We start from the raw sequence: 20,218 nt of genomic DNA, 5'->3' as shown, positions 1-20,218 counted from the left end.
GTTTATGCATAGGTGTATGTAAAGTTTCATATGTTTCTCTCTTACAGAAAAGAGGTAAATATTTGAATAGTTATGATGGGTGAAAGCCACTGTGTTCCTATCTAACTGCCATCATCTGCCATGGTATCTTTTCATAAATGCTCTCCTTACTACGATACATATTAAAAAAAAAAATAAACAAGCAAAAAAAAACCCCTAAATAATGCTATCTGGAACCCTCCAAAACCTTATTAAAATCATTATGAATCAAACTACAAAACCAAATGTTTTCCAAACTCGAGATAGCAAGGAAATCTCCTGAGTAGGAGACATATGGTGAGTTTGAGATGGTGAAGTTTGGACATTTTGAGGTCAAACTTAGGGTTTTTGTACTTTTTCATAGATCATAAAATGACTGAATCAAATTCATTTAGACTTTCCTAAGAGAGCTTAGTGGACTGTTGGAGGGAAAGACAGATGGAAATAGCAAACCTGGAAAAAAGTCCAGCTGGTTTATTGAGAGCTGGTATTATTGCTCCTATAGATCTACTAGCTAAATGTAAACTGGTCTTCAACCGAAGTGCACTGATGCCCAGTAGTTTTGGGGAAAATTACAGACAGAGACAAGGACAACTGCACATATGTAAAAACTGCAGGAATGTGTAACTATTGTCACACTCCATGAATCCTCTGCACTTAGTGACATTTCACTTAGGTGAAGTGCCTGCCTAGCCATAATATGACAATTAGTAAGCCCCAAACTGAATCAGCCCATCATTTTCAAGAACAGTTTTAGGCATTGATGTGTACATTGGTAGAGAGGAAGGGTTTGGGTATATGAAAAAAATATTTTCACTGGTATGGGACAGAAAACATAGCCCAAGGATCACTCATTTAGTCCTGTGGGAAAGCGTGTTCTGAGAGAAGGATGTTTCCTTTTACAGAACAGTGTATGTAGCTCTCTTTTACTGGTTATAGAGTGATAAAGTGTACTTCCCTGGAGCTTTATAGACTTCCCATTTTCAGTCTTAATTAGAGTCTTGAAGGAAAGGAGTATCCTTTTTATTCTCTCTTTTCCTTCTTTTTCCCACAGAAAACTGAGAAAAGCAGTAGTCAGGTTCACCTAACAGAGCAGCAAGTAGCCTTCAAGGAAAAAAAATCACAGAAAGACCTTCTGTCCCAGACTAGCAGTTTCTGTTCCCCAAGGTAATGAAGAAGACTGGAAAGAGCTCAGTTCCCAGCTTCTCTGGAGATGGCTTGATTGCTATTCCTCTTTTTCCTCACCTCCACCACCCACTCTGCTACCTCCTCTGCTCCATCTGCTTCTTGCCTCCCTCCTCTCCCCATCCTGCCCCAAAGGCCATCTCTCCTATCTCTCCATCATCTCCTATGAAGAGGAGCCTTCTAGTGCCTAATGCCTGTTCTTCCATGCATGTGCTGCGTGGCCACAGACAAGTCTCCTGTCTTGTGGCTCACAGAGGCTGAGAGCTCAAAGGGGCAGCCGTACTCTGCCATCTGTCTGTCAGACCACGTAAGAATGGGCAGCAGCAGCAGCCAAGGACCTCCTGAGAACAGGGACAGCCCAGCAATATTTTTGCAGAAGAAGGAATATAACAGAACAAAATGAAGTCATTTGTGCTGGCACACAGTTCAGCTGTTGTGCAAATTACCTGTCGCTGCTAACTTGTTAGTAGTGAAAATTGTAGTTCAAAATGCTGTTAGATGTAGCCGTTGAAGTGCCTAGAGTAACAGCAGACTTCTTTTTTCATCCAGTGTATGAGCATAGAAAGAATAGCCTGGCCCTCTGAGGCATGAAAAAGAACAAATTAGAATGAGGATAAAATGAAATAACATAGATAGTGAACTTGCGGCTGCAGCGGTTTCTCTAATGCAAAGGGCAGATTAGGCCTTTATCAAGGATCTGATTTGCCAGAGCAGAAAAAAAGGAATTCTGTAGACTGCAAATACATTCAGAAAGACAAAGAGTAAGGCTCGTTTAAAGCCAATGAGCCCAGCTCTTCGCTCACAGAGACGCTATCCCCAGAGTAACCTAAATAGAAGCATTGCTTATTTATGCCAGCATGACATGATGAAAGGATACACGAGCCCTTCGCATGCAAATGATAACTCACGACAGAGGAAATGGAAAATAACATCAAAGCTAAAGATTTCTTTGCATCAACACTGGCACGAGAGCACTGTACGTACAATGTAAACACAGTGCCAGGCTCCCAGAGACCTGCAGCTATTTTTATTGAAGTAAGTCAACAGCAGTGTGAAAAAGATATTTGTAATTTGGTTCTGTGCTGTGTTCTGGAGACAGGGGCAAGCCAACAACGCTCTAATATGATGTTTCATTTGGAGCATACAATATGCATGTAATAAAGTGGAAAGGAAAAAGGTCAAGAAAAAGCAGAGACTGGGACATCTTGGTTTTGTAAAGCTAAATCATTCTTCAGCTAAGAACTAAATTAGACAAATGACAAATTTACATTTCACCAAAAATCTCTTGAATGCATGAGTACATATACAGAGAGAAACAAGAGAGCGGTGCTCCCTGTTGGGCTAATAAGAAGTGTCATTAAGCTCCTCTTCAGTGCTGCTGTTCAGTAATACCCGTCATGTGGAGTATAATAATGATAAATTTCAGAAAAATGAACTCTGAATTTATTTTTCTAGTGAAATAACCTAGTTTTCTAGAAGACTTGTTGGGAGACTTCGTAAGTATGCATGCAAATTGTAGTAATTAGATCGAATTTGAAAATGTGCTCAATAGGGCAACAACATCCAAATGGCAAGTTGTAAAACTGATCACTTGAATGCAAACAAATCCAGATTCACCAGGTTCAAGCATTTGAAATCACAGTTCATTCTGTTCTAAAAAATCAGAAGGTTCAACATTAATAATTGTAGGATTACATTTACCACTCAGTTGTGTTGGATATTTTAGGATTCAAATGTTCAAACTTATCTGCCAATCAAGATTTAGAATATGACTTCCTATACGTATCTGTGTTTTAGAGATAGAAGAAATTTTAATAATAGCAAAGAAGCTTGGATTTCAAGAAAAATACCAAGTATCTTAAAGATTTCACAGTACAGCAGTACTTCAACATCTCTAGATAGCCACATATAATTAAAATGGCTTTGATCACTATGTTTGGGTCCTACTAGTGCTTGAAAATGGCATTCCAAAAAGTCTTTTAATAAGTGGTCATACAAATGGTTCTGATTCACCAAGTAAAAAAACCATGCAAATAAACTGAGGATAACTGGGGAAAACAAAATGATATATAGGAGTATTTCAGAGAGAAATCTGTATTTTTGAGATGGAAAATGAAGACACAGCAGAAGATATTTTCCTGTGGGATTCAGATGAAACATTGCATTCCCTTGTGTTTTTACATTTTATTTGCTTCAAGAAATGTGTCTTGTCTCCCTCTGCAGAAAAAGCACATACCAGTCTGGGCACTGGCATAACCTAAACCATATCTATGCATGTGCACACGTTCTCACGTGCACAGCAATACATTAGAAGAACATCAATGAGGTTGCTAAATCAAGCGCTCAAGCACTAGAAAACACCCATGTTAAGTTTCCCTGTGCGGCATCAATTTAACCTCCCATGTGCTTGCGGTACAATACAGTGTTAATTAAATGTCTGCATTTTATTTTGTTGCTACAAAACTGTAGTCTCATTCAGTGCATTAGCTAGACTGCTGACCAAAGTGAGTCTTGGACATGATCTCAGGCTCTCGAGGGCTGCTGTGTCCTTGTGTGTGCTCTGTCCCAGTGTATCCCACTTGCAGGTGTCCCATAAATTCCCTCCCAGACCTACACAGGCTCTCTCCCACAACCCACTGGCCTGCCCTCTCCTGCTGTTTTCCAGCCCCCTCATCTCCTCTCCCCAAGGGGCTCCCATTACCTCTGCTGCCTGCAAGACTCCCAGCCTTGGAAATGCCCTACATATATATTTGTGGGGGGTGCAGTCCTCCTCTGATGTTGGTAACCACCTCCACTGCTGTCTTCCAGTCCCTGATCTTTGCATATCAAGTCTTGATCCTTCTGCCTTGGTCTGAGGTCCGATCTTTTTCTATCAGTTACCTAACCTAGATTGCCTCCTCCACTTCCCACACATGGAGACTCGAAGTCCAGCACTTCTTGCTTTGCACTACAATCACTTCCCTATTAAACACAGCTGGGCCTTAACAGTAGAGGGACTGAGGTGAAAGCAGAATTGAAAAATTAATAAATATGACACGATGACCTGGGTACCCTGGGTACAGTACTTGGCCAGCTCTCCCTAACAAGGCCACATGAATAAAGGAAGATATGTTTCAAATAACAAGTCAGTACCACATGCCAGATTTCAAGTCCATGCTCCAAAACACGATATTTTGGAACTTTTCTATAGAAAAGCTGAAGTGGCTTTTAAGAAGAAAAACACATCTGTTTTCCTCTAATCCTGTGTCCAGGCATGGAGCAGCCACTTTGGCCACTGGAATTAAAATAAATAATTAAAATAAAACCAAAACATAACAAAGTATTCAAAATTTTTCTATCCAAAATAATTAAATAAAGATATAGTAATAGTAAATAAATTGTAGTCTGAGCACAGAGCAAGGTACATTTCCACTTGGACAAAATTTGGCAAAGTCATAAGTAACTGGAAAGAAGATGTTTGTAATAATTCTAACACTGAGTGGCCTCAAGCATAGAAAGCATTGCTAGCAAACCTTATAACATCAATGATTTCTATCCAGGCTTGAAAAATAACTGTAAGAGTCGAAATCTAAAAATTAGCCGATCATGTCTTGTGCCACCTGACAGAATTGTATCTTTGACAGCTGAGTTGTAACCTTGAACAAATACCAGTCAAGACAACAAATCAATAAAATGAACAAACATGATTACTCAGGGTTATAATTCCTAAAATATACGTATTCATGAAATACTATACCAGGAAAATTTAGTGGCAATTCGACTTTGGCTGAAAACTGGGTGACTTCATTATTCTCGCAGATACTTGCTATGAGCTTATTAATTTTGAAGCCAATAACTTTAATGACTTCTCCTGTTGACAGGCAGCATTCATTTCCAAACATTTCATAGATGGAGCCTGAAAAGAAATACAAAAGGAAAGAAAAGCATTATTCAGCTTTTTCTCACTTTGTCAAGTATCTTTATCTCTTTGAATGAAAGCAAAAAACTCTTAAAATAAGTTATATGAAATAACACTTATCCTGCAATAACTAACTTAATCCTCATTTTCTTCCTTACTGTCACAAGAAAATCTGTCTTGTGACTTCAGGGATCTCTAGATCAACTCAGTGTGTACGCTGTTCTTATATGCATGTGTGGAGAACAAGGTCTGAAGAAGCTTCATTTCCAGGTTATTAGACCAAAATGTAATGAGCCAGAGCATAGGATAGCCTGGGTCACCAGGAGCTGAAATCAGCAGGCAGTGGAGCTTGGGCAGGAAAGGTGCCTCTGCACGGTACACGGCATAGCACGCCTCATAGCAAAAAACAAACTACAGCAGAAGACAAAAAACCTTAGACCCTAGAAGGTGCCTAGAGGGAGGTCAGGACACATCAAAGTGCAACCAGCATTTGAGCTTTCTGAAGTAATAGAAAACCTGAAGAAAATACAATAAATTGGAAAGTTGGCAAATTGACAGTGGTAATCCCTGCCCCATGTGCAAACCAGCCTACCAATTCTGACCTGGCAGGGAAAAATTCCTTTTTTGTCTGCAGCATTCAGAAGTTCAGAAGGAGCAAGGCAAGCCAACCAAGCATTTCAGAGCTTCCTCAGCAAAACCTGGAACTGCAGCTTGCCCTGCCAAAAACACCCTCCCTTCTCCATTCTTGCTGTGAGGCAGAGAGGGAAAATAATGCAAAACCAAAACAAAAGCCAACTTGTGCAGAAGAAGGAAAATTCTTCCTGGTTCATGCAGGAGATCAGTAGAAGATTTGAGGCATGTGATTAATTAATTACATATCAAGACAATGGAGCAAACACATGCTGATAAAGTTTTCTTTCAGTTCCATTTGTGGACAGAATTACATTGAGCACAGCACATCAGAAATGCTGACTTTAATGCTAGCTTCTGTTCTTCTGATGCTGTGCAGTTCCTTCCAAGAACTTAGCAAGCTCTGTCCTGAAGTGATGTGGAAGTAAGCTTTCTAGAATCCCACCTCAGATTTTCATTTGCCTTGTGGTGAGAAACCTTATTCCCATTTCCACTCCCAATGCCTCGGTGAGTGTATTCATTTGCTCTGTTACTGACATTGCTCTGCTACTTAAAATACTTCGGTTCTCATTTCCACTTCTCCCTTCCCCAAAGGGTTTGAAAGGTTAATTTTGCCCTTCTTTGGTCACATTTATGACAAAAATCTAGAAGAAACAAATTCTCTTTATGTCCTCTAAGAAGACAGATTTTCATTCCCACAATCCCTCTAATAGCATTTTCTTACATCTTGCTCAGTTTAAAGTTTTTTCTTTTTTATTTTTTTTCCCCCTCTTTTAACCTAGGTGACCAGAATGGTCTCAGGCAATGAGAAATATTTAAAACCTGACCTCTGGCTATACAGTAGCAATCAATAATTGAGATGGCCTGTACTGAAACATTACCGTTGCCTGTAGAACTCACTTCACAGAGAAAGTAACATTTTCTACTGCACAACTCTACTTGCATTTGGGAGGGAGAGAAACAATCTTCTTTTTTCTTTTTTTTTTTTTTTTTGCCAGGTGTCATATCAGAAATGCAGCTATTAGCTGAGTGATTTTCCTAATGCTCTCAAAATCAGTTCCAGTCACGATCACAGCCTGGGCTAATAAGCATCTCTTACTGAGTCTGGCATATATTTATCAACTCTGCTGCAGCAGTTGCAGGTGAGAAGCACTTGGCTACCAGTCTCACTGGAAGTCACTGGGAGACCAACCTGAGCATAAGTTGCTCTGGTTTTAGCCTAACCCAAAACCTCAGTAGAGCACAGAACAACGGGCTTGTGTCAGGACGATGAATGAGAGTAACACTGAGCCACTGATTAAGTTTACTCTGTTGTGAAGATGTGTCCAGGCAAACTTGTCTGTAGCTTGTGCAATGCTCTCACAATTGAGATGGACTCCAAGAAATCCCCAGCTGCTCCCTGAAGAAGACACGTACTGATGTACATTATTAACCCTATGTAGAAGAATCTAAGTTTAAAAAAAAAATTACAAAACCTTGTGGCAGATGCTTTCAGCAGGCTGGATGTGACAACATTGTCTGCTTTCCCTTGCTGAGAATCCTACACAGGATCAAGGGGACTGCTGTACCTAGACTCTAACCTTGCCCAGCAGGCTACTGCCTTTCTATTGCACACCAGGATGATGATTAGCACAGAGATATTCTGGATTATAGTGCCACACAAATATCAACCACAGCCAGGTGAAAGAACGTGTTGTTTCTGCATCCTTTCAACCAATCTTGTACTAAGCTGAAGACCAAGAGAGCTGCTGCCCTTTAACTAAAAAAGAACAATTTGGTTTTCTTGTTGTAAAGACAATGCATAGTTTTTTGCTCTCCCTTTAGTACCTGAGCAATTCAACACTGACTAACTCAGATATCTCCACTGGATATTGCTGCAGCTCCCATCAGTCAGCTGGCTGTTGCTCTAATAAACATATGAGGAATTACCATAGCTCTCACTGCTTTAGCTGATCTCCACGGGATATTTTGTGACAATCAGAAAAGTGTATGTGCAATACTTATTTCATATTTGAGTGAAAGGGAGAGAAAGATTGAGTAGCCGTGAATAGGGTAATACTCCTTTTGTGCTGAACCACCTCACTCCTCACATCAGACACAGCGGAGATCAGAAGCAACCAAGATATTAGATACAGGGAATCCCAGAGGACCCAGCATGATGAGCTCTGCATTATAGAAACATGGAAAAATGAGAAAAGAATTCCAGTATTCTCACCTCTGGACAAATATTTGCAAAACTCTACTCAAAATGGGAGCTCATGTCTTCTAGAGGCTTTTTTCCTTCAGTTCAGATTTAGATCCAGCTTCTCCAGATTACCTCACTTGAATATAGACCCCTAGAAACTATTTAACACATGAAGATAACTACACTGACTAATTATGGGCTTTGGGCATATTTGCTTTCATCTCTGCTAGACAGCCTTTGCAAGCGTGCCCCCTGATGCAGCCGGGACCCACAAGCGGGCAGTGCCGCTCCTTGCGAGCACAGGCACCAAGTCACACAGGCTCAGTGGCAGTGCCGGCTGTGGCTGATTCCCAAATAACACGCGAGCTGGAGGACAGCAAACCAAGCAATGGCCTGAGGGGAAGAATGGAGCAGTTAAGAGGATGAACCTCTCAAAAAAATGATGTGATTGAAGAAGATCTAGCTACTGCTTCACTCTATGTCCTCAGCAGAATGGTGCCACCAAGAAATAAAGAGGGGAGTCAGAGGAGGGCCCTGTTTCTGATCATGGCTGGTTCTGAAGGACATACTAGTTTTATCAGGTTTGCTTTTCCTCAGGCACAATAGCTTAACTACAAATGCTGCTACAGGGAGTTTTAAAAGTCCTACCCTCCATCACAAAATAAAAAGTATAGGCAGCGCTTGCAAAAAAGTGAAAACACTGATCAGTTAGTGACAGGTCCAAGGCTGAAGATCCAACCTGGCAATATCCATGAGAAGAGAGTAGCTCTGCCAAACACTCAAAAATAGGTGATTGGAGGACACAAAGATTAGCCTTTGACAAAGCAATCAAAATCTGCAAAACATGAGAAATGCGGAGAATAACCTACACAGGGTAAACAGCGGCCTGGCACTGTAGAGATGGCACAGAATCTAAAGCACTACAAGAAAAGGGCAAAATACACACGAAAAGAAAATCCGTACTCATAAAAGAGAGAAAGTACCTGAGGCAGACAAGCATATGGAGTTCAAGCTGGAGTCTACAAAAAGCATTACATGGACCTGCAGGCTCTGTTTGAAACATCAAGGGCCAAGATAATGCATTCAGAAAAAAGATGGATTATAAATGCCAGACTGCAAGCCACAAAAGAGTGTGCACAGAATAGACACACAGGGCTGTCACAGCACCTTAACTCTCAGGGTTTTTCATCAGAACCAATCAAAACGTTTTTGAGGAAAACAAATGGATCATTCATCTAAAAGCATCAGTTTCAGGAAAAAGTGAGATCAAAATTAAAACTTAAAATAGAAGTCATGGTTATAATTAAATTTAAAACAAAAAGAAGAAAAACAAGGGCGTTGGTTTTCTTATCATCAAAGAAATAAACTATTGCATGGGTACATAATCCACTGGCAAAGACAATGCTATGTAATAAAACTGAGGAAAGTGAACCCCTTCTTCAGTTAAAAAAAGAGTAAGAAAGAGATATTTTTTGGCATCATCAAGAAGGGAAGGAGTACTAAGCAGCTAGGAAGGATGTTTTAAGTCTTCTAGGAGAGAGGAAAGCTTTTAGCTGGGCAGAAGCGGACAGCGTCCAAGAACCCCAGGACTCCTGGCCATAGGACAGTACCTTTCATCCCAGAAGAGAAGTTGGATAAATTTCTTGAGTAACAAGATGAAGTAACAGAAGTATGCCACCACATTTTCCATCCAATTGAGGAAGTCAGAGACCAATCTTAAGAGCTTATCAGTAGTAAAACTTATGTATGTGAATGGATAGATAGATAGATAGATAGATAGATAGATAGATAGATAGATAGATAGATAGATAGATGTGTATATATGTGTGTAGAGAGACATCTACCTAGATGACCATTTTCATGGGCAACTTGTAGGACTTTACTTACCTCCTCCTTTATCAGCTTCATTTGAAACAGGTCAAGAGGTTGAAAGATTATGAAGGTGAGAGGCTGGGAGGAGGATGGCTAACAGACCAAGACTGTGATTGCAGAAGCCTCATTTTTAACAACACCAGGATAAAAAAAATCATTAAAAAACGAAACTCTGCCAGCCATACAAGAACAGATTCATTTTTGGGGGTGCAATTGCACATACAGTATTGATTGTAATTACATATTTGTCTGCAACTAGATTGCCTTAGTCCTGATTTTAGCCCTTGCTTGGCGGTTTGCCTAGAATAGTACAATGAAGATTACATTCAGACAAGAAAAATGTTACCTATGTGATTTGTCATCTAGGCATTTGCAGCAAATATTTGTGCTGATAAAAGGGAGGGAGGGAAACTGTATGGTTTTCGAAAGGGACAATAAAAATCCTTTTTTCCTTTAAAAGCCTCTATAATTAGTCTTAAAACATTGTGAAAATACCCACTGTGTGACAACGTGACCCTACGAGATTTTACTTCAGCTGCATGATGTGGACCCACGTACATAATATATTGAAAAAAAAAATTAAAATTAAAATGGACCTTTTAGTACATTTATTTGTTGTTGCACAACAGTAACTGTGTTTTTCCCACTGAAGCCACAAAGGAAGTGTAAGATGTTGAAAATGTAAATCATACAACCTTAAGGACTGAATCTTTTTGATTTGAGAAAGACGTAGGCAATATAATGCAAAAAACATTTTAGCAGAACCTAGAATAAAGCAGCTTATTTACAGTGATCAAACAATGCCCCTGAAGGCTGTAATTAAAGAGCTTGTTGCCTTTGAAACCACCTTTTCTGAATTGTTACTTTGTTCAATAAAAAACACATTTATATCCTTTCATAAGCTCATCTCTAGTTTGACAATCCATATTAGCAACTGCTGTGATCACATCAAAGCAACCATAACAATTGGTTCAGTATCTTTTTCCTCCATCTTTCCTAAAATGCTAAGCAGCCACACCACCATCCTCCCTAACATGAGCCCTTTATTTGATTTCTTTCTCTTTATAGGTACGAGATGAGTCTTTTTGTATTAAAAACGACAATATAAAATGGAAATACAGTGAATGCCTGCGATAAAGAATGTCATTCTTCATGTCAGGCCATATGATGGTACCACTGAGAGAAATACTTTACAACACAAGGTAGAACAACAAATATCTCAGTAATATTTCTCTTTTCTTCCCAAGAGCTTAGAGCCCTATTCGGTGACTGCTCTCAGAGTGACCGCTTCACCGATGCTGATAGGAAGTATAGCTCAAAATCAGGTCCATGACTAAGCAGCAATAATACACCACTCCCACGTAACTCCCTTCTATCACACGCCCCTGGGAAGTTTAGCAAGGAGGGCTAGAGAGAGCAATGAAAACAAGATGAAAGGCTTGACTAAGGTGGCACGGAGGACCATTCAGCAGGGCTGGAGCTCAAGCCCACGCTGGCTGACTCCCAGTCTAACCATCTGTGTGCTACAGGGTGCTGCTAAGCATTTCCAAATATCCCCCCATTCTTTTTTTTTTTTTTTTTTTTTTTTAACGAAGACCAAGCTTTTCTCCTAAGAAAAAGAAATGACTTTGCAGGCCAAACACTAGACATTGACTCCCTAGCCCCATGAGTTTGAAGCCTTGAAGGAAAAAATTCTCCCTTTCATCTCTCAGTAGCACCCACTGAATTCATTGCAGCTGGTAGGCTGAGCGGTCTTTGAAAGAAGATCCAAAGAACCAGGAACCTAGCTGCCTTGCAGCGAGATGAAAGATCTCCCAGCATGTCCTGAAAGGGCAGAACTTTGTCCGAATGTCCTTCTCCCAGTGCTCCTGTCTCCACTATTATGCTGTCTTCGATTGCCCATATGGGTGCTTTCTTCCCTGATCAGAGGTGACTCTGTTTCAGGGGCTGGTGCAATGACGTTGCTTCCACAGAAAGACACAATTCCCTGGTGCAGCCACTCAGCCAGGATTACAATGGCCTGCTTTCCCCTACGATATCGCTCAGATGAAATCACAGGTTTATTAAGGCTGCTGCAGGCACCCAAAGTAAAATGAAGGGCATGACGTATCTATAATTAGTGTCAATAAAAAAGATATCATTCTTTATGGGCATTATTTGGGACTTAGCGAATTGTTCAGAGTTTATGCTCTTTGCAAGAAGAGAGATCTATTTTAAAGCTGCGGGGAAGAGAGTTTTGCTTAATACCTTCACATACTATGCTCTGATTAAGCAGTAGGGAAAAGCAAACAATTTCTGACAGTGAGATATTAGGTGTCTTTTTTTTCAGTCAAATACCTCCTGAGCACCGGAGATTCTAATCAGCATGCTGGATTTTCCCCACTAACCACAAATAAACTAGTATCTTGCGGGGAAGATACAAAGAGACTGAAAATCAGATGCACAACGGCAGGCAAAGAATGAAGCACGCCCCAGCTTCTCTCTCCAACCCCAGGATGTGAAAGTGACTGCAAATAGTGTAAAGCACCTGTATGGCTTTTATCCACCCCTTCTTTTCCCCCAGAATGTGTGCCCACCAAAAGCAGGCGAGCCCAGCTCCCCTGTGCCCATGCAATGCTCCAGAGGTCTAGCACTAGCAGTGGTCACGAAGGCAGCATGAATTTGTGTAGAAGATCCTCTATCAAGTGACAGAGCAACTTACTGGGATTTGTAACAGCTCTTCTCTCTTTAACATGTCCTAAGCAACAAAAATCTGCGGGTTTGGTGAGTCTGGGACACAAATCCTCCAAGCAGTTCAGCTGCTGAATTGCCATGGAGGTAAACTCCCATCAAAAGAAAGGCTCTGTGCAAAGAGGGCATCTTATCTTGATCATATCTAATTAGGCTACAGAGGGTCTGATTTTTGCCAGCACAAAACCATCAAAAAACAAAAGCTGTAAGATTTATCTTTTGCCATATAGAGTCAAACTTTAAATGTCAAGTGCTGTAAGCCATTTCAATCATAATGGAATTTTTTAAAAAATTACTTCTGCAGTTTCTGATTTATTCCGTTCCTGATAGGTTTATGGCTTTTTTTTTTTTATACTTTTTAATACTTTCTTCTGATTCTCATCTAACCGGAGGGCTCAGCTCTGCATGTGGCAACAGAGCTTTGTGCATGCAGCACCCACTACAACGGAAAGAGCAAGTGAAACCATATCTCCAAATGCAACATCTTTGACCTTTTGTTTAGGTTTACCCACATGAGCTGGCATTACTGCAGCAATGAAGAGAGTGCCAAAAAGCTGCTTTTGAACAGCATTAGACACTGTTTTAGCTGTTCGTGATTTATTTAGTTTTATTCATTTTCTTTGCAGCGTTAATTACTTTGACTTAAGGTATGTTTAGCGAAGGGTATGTTTAACAGCAAATCTGTGCTTTGTTGGACTGGGTTTAAGAAGGCTGCTTAAATTGAGCTGCGAGATCAGGCCAGAGTGTGGAGAACTTCACGGGTAGAGCCCAGAACTGGAAACATTTTTAAGCATCTTCCCCTTACTGAGATCACAGCACGCTGCCCCTTTTGCCATTACTGCGTCCCCATCGGAGCTAACCAGAAACAGTGAACCTGGACTAATGCCATGTTTCCTCGTGCATAGATCAGCAGGCACTGGGAGAAAAAAATCCCTGGAGCCCAAGTTAGTGAAAATTGTCTTGGTATTTTTATAGGATGGGAGGTTCATGTGCAGGGAAACAGGGCTCCTGCTGCCGCAGACCTCCTCCGCGCATCGCCAGGGGCCCAAGTGCAACAACAGCCGGGGAGCCCTCTCCACTGCAGGAAACCAGCATGCCAAGGGCAGCTTCAGTGAGCCAAGGCAGGGGGTTGACCCCCGCGTCGAGACGAGCCAGGCAGTTTGGGTGTTCTGCCCACCTCCTGTGCCATCCACAGGGAAGCTCGGAGCTGAATGTCACGGAAAGAAAATCTCCACAAGGAGATCCTCGAAATAGCTTTGCCCTTAGTGCCAGCTACCCAGGGTCAGATTTTTCTCACTGTATCTGGATGAGTCATCCCATTGAGGGCAGCAGCATGAATAAAATGGCAATATTTGACCCATAAAAGTCAGGGTTTGTTCTCATATTGCATTCACTGAAGGGCACTTTCCCTCTTGTTCAGAATAAAACATGGTTTTGAAGCAGCCTGAACAAGTGCAGGAGAGTTTCAGTGGCACATATTAATAGAGGAAATTTGCCAACATGCTCTGACTGCTGACCACAACAGAGAAGCCAAACTATCTGCTACTCTTGCTGTACCTAGGGCTCTTGCTCCTAACTGCTGAATCGAGAGTAAGGGAAACAACTATATTAAAGGGGAAAAAACCCTTCCATTTTTACAGACAGATTTGGCTTCCGTCTCTGTAAAAAAAAAAAGATGAATTAGCAAGTGCAAACACTGTACCATAAATTTCTGCCATTTCATGTGCAATTCTCCCTTTGGCATGCGCTCAACTGAGACTCCACTCAGTAAATGCACAGGTCATTTTTATTGATCTTCCACCTCTAAGAAATACAACCTTAATTATCTTCATCAAAGCTGTTCAAAGCTGTCCATGCTTTAGCCTCTGTTTAAATTGTCTTGTTGCTTTTTATAAGAAAAAGTGCCTTTATTAATCCTGAAGAGGCAGCTTGCTTGTTTTATTCATACGTATTGCAGACCTCACATCCTAGCTTTAGCTGACTCACTGGCTTTTCACACTGATAAGGGAGAAGGATTCGTTCCCTCTAGGTTGGCTTAAAAACAGTAAAAAATCATTCTATCCTACAAGATCATTCTCTAACTTACGGTGTTGAGAGTGATTTCTTGTCTAAATTAGGTCTTGGGGCAGCTGAGACTTGATGAACAAGGATTCCTCTTCTGTTCCGTTTGCCTAGCTGCAGTCACGGGGTTAACAGGACATTTTGCAAGTGGTTCCAGTGCTCTGCTGCTGGCCAGCGAACCCATCGCTCTTCTGAAAGGCTGGAAAGATGCTGTTTCCCAGTAACAGAAGCAGAAAGGGTGAAATTGAAACTGCAGAGAGGGTGAGCAGATGTGGATATGCAGCCAGCAAAGGAGAGCCAAGAGGAGCTGTGAGCCTAAGCATGTTCACGTTCTTTATGGCTCACCAAAGAGAGTTTTGAAATGGAGCTAGTCACGTTCCCCAAAGAAGCAAACCCCAAAGGGGTTTTTTTTGGCGTCACCCCTCATTCAGCTGTCAGACAGAAGGAAACAGCTGCCAAGAGTGGGGATCCCCCCCGGCAATACTGAGCATCTTTAACTCTGTTAGGTCTGGAAGGGCATCAACCAGGGGCTTATATGTGACTCCGCTGTTGTCTCTTCCCACCATTTTTTCCCTGTGTGGAGAGACCCAGCACCTTCCAGAGCTCCGGGAGAGGAAGCAGAGAGCGAAGCACCAGTTTTACAGTGTGCTGCTTCACTGTCCTCCCAGCCTGCGGAGGGGGAGGCTGCTGGCTTACAGATCCCTTCTCCCCAGAGAAGGAGCACACAGCATAAACCTCCCCGATGAGTTTCATGGGTCCGTCATAAAGAGATGTCCTGGCGCTGCAATTTACACGACAGAAGTGCTGCTTTTGAACAGCAGAACTGCAGGGAGGAGCTACTAACTTTCCCTGTACTGCAGCAAGACCCAGTCCTTGGGGTCCTAATCCCATTGCTGATGTGTGCATTTAGCTTTAGGGGAATGAAAAAAAGGCAATGTGGGATTTCTGTTTAGCTGGAGCAAAAATGAGGAGGCTGCGGGTAGGGAACACGGCTAGTGGCAAGAAACACCAACAGAATAGGTGCCTTGAGCAGGTCTACATTTTTCACAATTAAAATTTGACACTTTTTATTGCCTGCCACTGGTTAAATTAAGCCAGTAGAATACTAAATTCAATTACCCATAAAATAATTATATCAGTATTAAAACAGACATAATTTTTGCAACATAAAGATGAAAGCCCATACTTGCATGCTATCTGTAAAAATCAGCAGTCATACAGTACTTAGCTCACTAAGCATCAATATTTACTAAAACGTTCAAAGAAAAATATTCAATCAATCAAATCAGTTTCCAGTGGAGTTTCAGTAGTTTAATTTTTTAAGAACATATTTTAATGAGCTATTAAATTGTCATGAAGTTCAGTCTGCACTGTAGTTCCTTTCTAATCAGTGCTGATAACGAAGGTATTTGTATCTGGCAAACTTGCTCGCATTTTATAACCAGCCTTCCTATCCCCTTCAGAGATTCAACAGTCCAGTTTCTCTAGCTATGATATGATGACTGCAGAGTCCAAAACAGCTGCCCGGAGAGGCACCCCTGGCATTTGCAGAACCACGCTCTCCTTTCACCTATGTTTCTGTTTTCAAACCAGGGATAGCAATAATTTCTTTACTTCTGTATGGTTCTTTGAGTTTGATGAATGAAAAGCACTTTAGAAGTCATCGAGGCTGTTACTAAAACCCCACATTCCTGACTCTGCATAGCGTCGGACAGTGACAGGCAGTGACTGCAGGCCAGGGCTCCGACTACGCAGCCACACACTGCTGGAGGGAAAGGGGACTGCGAATACAGGCGTATGAACGAGATCCTCAAACTTTGGCTATCCTGCCTGAGGCAAACTGGGTAAGGCTTCAACCAACCCTAAAGTCCAGCTTTAGCATGAAAAACACTGATATCATCCCAGGGAAACCCTTCGCTCCACTCCAAGCCAGGAACAGAGAGGTGAACAGGACCATAAGTTCCTCAGAAAGGTGCCTAGGTCATAGTATTCACTACCAACAGCAAGGGTTCAATTGCCAGTAGCTTCTCTAGCTGAGAGTATTCTGAATGGAAACAGGGTTTTTATGTCCATTTGCAGTTTGGGGAGTGAATGAATTACACTCTGTTGGCTTCTTACCACTTAGACTGCTATAGCCTTCATTGGTTGGCCACTGCAGCTTTGATGTGACAGCTCTAATGGACTTAGTAGACCATTATTTACTCCATTAGCCATTCTATGTACTTGGTTAAGCTGACATTAATAAACCTTGCACTTTTTTCTGGGGTTGTGGAGAGGGGAATATACATAGCATGTACATGCGTACAAATTCTTGCTATTCTAAATTCTTACATTAGAAAATTAATCATCCCTTGTGATTGACCAGTTTCAAACAATCCCATGTAATGCTTTAAAAATAAGTCATCTGCCTTACTATGTGCATGTTGTGCTGAGAATCGTTAAAGATTCCTGTGAAACCGAACTCCATAAAACCACTAATCCAAGTAGGACTCAGCTGACCAGGCTGATTTTGTAGCTGGTTGTGAGCTACTACAATCAGTGCATGAACGCTTTGATTTGGTTCCTGCAACCACAGCAATAAACCCATGTTCCCTGTCAGTAGACCTGCCATTATCCACAACGTGATTGCTGGTGTACTGCAGGTGGTAAGAGAAATCAAATGGGTTGGTTGGGGGGCAGGGACAGTCCTTCCTCTGCCTCAGGAAGGACCAAAGAATGGTTGTCCTAATGGAAATTCAAAGTGCACAAAAAGTCATCCACTCTTCTCTTTAGCAATATAACAGGAGTTACTTCAGACTCTCTGAAGCACTACTCTGCCTTCAGAAAATGCGATATAAATCATAGTGCAATCATGGAACAGTGTGTTCACCCCTGCTGCCAGGTACGGAGGGAAGCAAAGTGTTCAGGTGAGATCTGACATGGACTGATTGCTCGGGGAGGGAGGGAGAGTAAGGGAGAGTATGGCCCCAGAAGATCTTTTGTAGCCCTAGATCCTGCAAACCTCTCAGGGACAGTGTCCCAAGGGTCTCTAGCTTCCTCTGAAGCAAGGAAGAAGAAGAGGGAGGAACCAACACAAGCCCATTAGTGGACATCGATGTTTTTATGTACCTGCAAGTAGTCTCGGGATGCGCTGACCATGAGGGGAAGGAGCCAAGCAGTACATCTGTATCAGCCTTGCTCATTGTACAAGCAAGAAACACGTGCATGTATGTTAGTGCTGCATCTAGCCTGCTGGTGGAAACATGTATGAGCGTAGCTGAGAGGAAGCCACCGGGAGCAGAGGACAGGAAGAGGTGGTGCTGCTGAAGACCGAAGAAGCATCAGAGCAGCACAAAGGCTCTTGCTTTTAGTGCAGACATTCCTGGGTCTCTATAGCACATACCACGCCCTCCCAAGGCTGTGCAGGCTCTTTTACTACACAGTCATCAGCTAGTAACTTTTTTTTCTCACATGTGACGACATTGCTGCAGAACGGTCTGTGGGTTAGGTCTCCACTGTTTTTTTTCTCCTCATGTGGAAGGGTTTACACAGTAAATGGAAGTACAAGCTGAAATACCCTGGTGCCAAAGATATACTGGTACGACTTTTATCATCCACTAGCAGCAGGATGCAAGCTGTAGGTACTCAAAAACCTTCTGACAGTAGAGCCACCATAATTTTGTCATAGTAGTTTGTATATACATTTGTATCTCACAGTATTTTGTGAACACATATACATACATATATATACACATACATATACATATACATACACATACACATGTACATACATGCACATACGCATACAACTTATATTACCTCTGGTTCCTAGGTGTGTGGAAAAAGACAAATAAGGTGGCTACTCCAACTTAAGGAGGTGATCTTCCCAGTTTTAGTTTAAATTCCACTCTTCATCACTTAGGTAGTAACCTCCTTATTAAGAACTTAATTCAGTTCAACTTCTTGGGCCATTTTAAAATGTAAAACTTGAACAAGTCACATGCCAAAGGTCAAAAAAAGCATATTTTCAACAGTTTCTGGTAATTTTGGACAAGATTGTTTCCCAGAATGCCTTTTTGTGTATCAGTACTATTCATCTGTCCTAGGCAGTTTCCAGAGGAGCCAGGTTGGGAAATCGATCAGGAGAACATGGACAGTACACCATCATCACAGCTTAAGTATGCCTTTTCCCATTTTCTTTCCGCCCCGAGAGGCCATTCTCACAGAGGGAAGAATTGCCCGCTCCAGCCGCAGCGCCGAGATCGCAGCTCAGACTTCCCACGGCCACAGCTAATGGTGGCCACCTCCTCCCTCCTCCCACTACGGAGCAGTGTGGGGATTTTTAGATTAAAGTAAAGGTAGATATTGTGGATCCTGAAGCATGCGTTCAGCTGAAGCCGAAGCAGACTTCAGCTCATTTCATAACGCCCCTTCTGTTTTACCTAGTGTAAACCCAAGTTTTCCTTTGCAGTGGCAGGGAGCTAACTTTCTTTTCCTAGGCTGATACATGGGCTTGAAATGGTGTTTTCATTGTCATTAAAGTCCATGCCCTGACCAAGACCAAGCACAGAACTTTTCCCTCCAGTGCAAGCATCTTTACTATCCTTTCACTGTGTTTTGTGCACAAGCAGAGCCCAGCAATAAAAACACCATAAAAAGATCTGCTGCAGGAAAACTCAGCAAAATATCACCCCAGTTCGCTCCTGTCTGGCTCATACCCATCCGTTTTTATTGTTGCACACCTGAAATACCCCCAGAATGCAAGGCAGAACTTCAGGAAAACCTTATGGTGCCTCACAGTCACATTCCAGACACCCTAATTCTTTATTTCTGAGACAGAGAGCACGGCCCCGTGCTAACCCTAGAAAAGCAAGGCTAGTTTTAATCAGTTAACCTCTGGGAGGTGATTTGCAGTTGCTGAATTGATGGCTCTATGTGAGTGCAAAGCAAATTCATGACTCATTCCAGTACTCTTTCCAGGATACCACGAGGACTAACTACAGCTCCTTCCTCACTGCCTGCGAGAAGACCAGATGCACACCATACCAAAGACATTTCCAAAGCCATTGATCATTACTCTGGTTCTTCAAAAGGAAAACTGCAGCTGGTGGGAAACTGTTGGGAGACAACTCTGTCAACATCCTCCCTCTGCCTTCCCCACATCCCGGTCCCAAGTGGGACCTGATGTCAAAGACATACTTGCAAAGCCCTGCCAGAAAGCACCCGATGCTCACCTTGGAAATAGATGCCTGACTGGATTTGGAGGACCCTAGGAAGGGCTCTGGGGTCCAGAGAATGAATGAACTTCTCCAGGGTAGATGCCATGGTCCGCAGCAAGGCAGCATGTGGGTTTGGCGCGTAAAGATTGGTGAAGAGCTTTCGAGGCAGCAACACTCGCAGCCTGGTGCATGCCGTGCCCAGGAGAGCCGTGGGCCTCCGCGGCAGAGGGGAGGAGCGGCGCGGGGAGGCACTTCTGCTTCCTCCCCTCCGTGGCCGCTTCCTCCCACGGCTGCAGCTGGAGTGGGGTGATGCAGGGGGACACCGAGCCAGCGGTCTCGCCACCAGGCTGGGGTACCCGTACCCACGGAGGGTCCACGCCAGGCTGAAGGAGGTGCGGGGGGTGCTGTGGGTACTGGGCTTCGCAGGGGGCAGGGGGACCT

General features: G+C 42.5%; 1 protein-coding gene across 2 annotated transcripts in view; it reads right to left on the bottom strand.

Annotated features, from left to right (window-relative positions):
• THEMIS (thymocyte selection associated) overlaps positions 1-19,883 on the bottom strand; it is a 73,691-nt gene extending 53,808 nt beyond the window's left edge. For both annotated transcript variants that reach the window (XM_075446814.1, XM_009931968.2), the window contains exons 1-2: positions 19,793-19,883; positions 4,940-5,098 (exon numbers count right to left, since the gene is read on the bottom strand). In XM_075446814.1, coding sequence (XP_075302929.1) covers positions 4,940-5,098; positions 19,793-19,883 — 250 coding nt within the window. The remainder of the gene's footprint in view (positions 1-4,939; positions 5,099-19,792) is intronic.
• Between the last annotated feature and the right edge of the window lie 335 nt (positions 19,884-20,218).

This window comes from Opisthocomus hoazin, chromosome 2 (genome assembly GCF_030867145.1).
Source record: "Opisthocomus hoazin isolate bOpiHoa1 chromosome 2, bOpiHoa1.hap1, whole genome shotgun sequence".
Classification (NCBI taxonomy): Eukaryota; Metazoa; Chordata; class Aves; order Opisthocomiformes; family Opisthocomidae; genus Opisthocomus; species Opisthocomus hoazin.
Note: the sequence above shows the minus strand (reverse complement) of the source record. Positions and strands in the feature narration are given on the sequence as shown.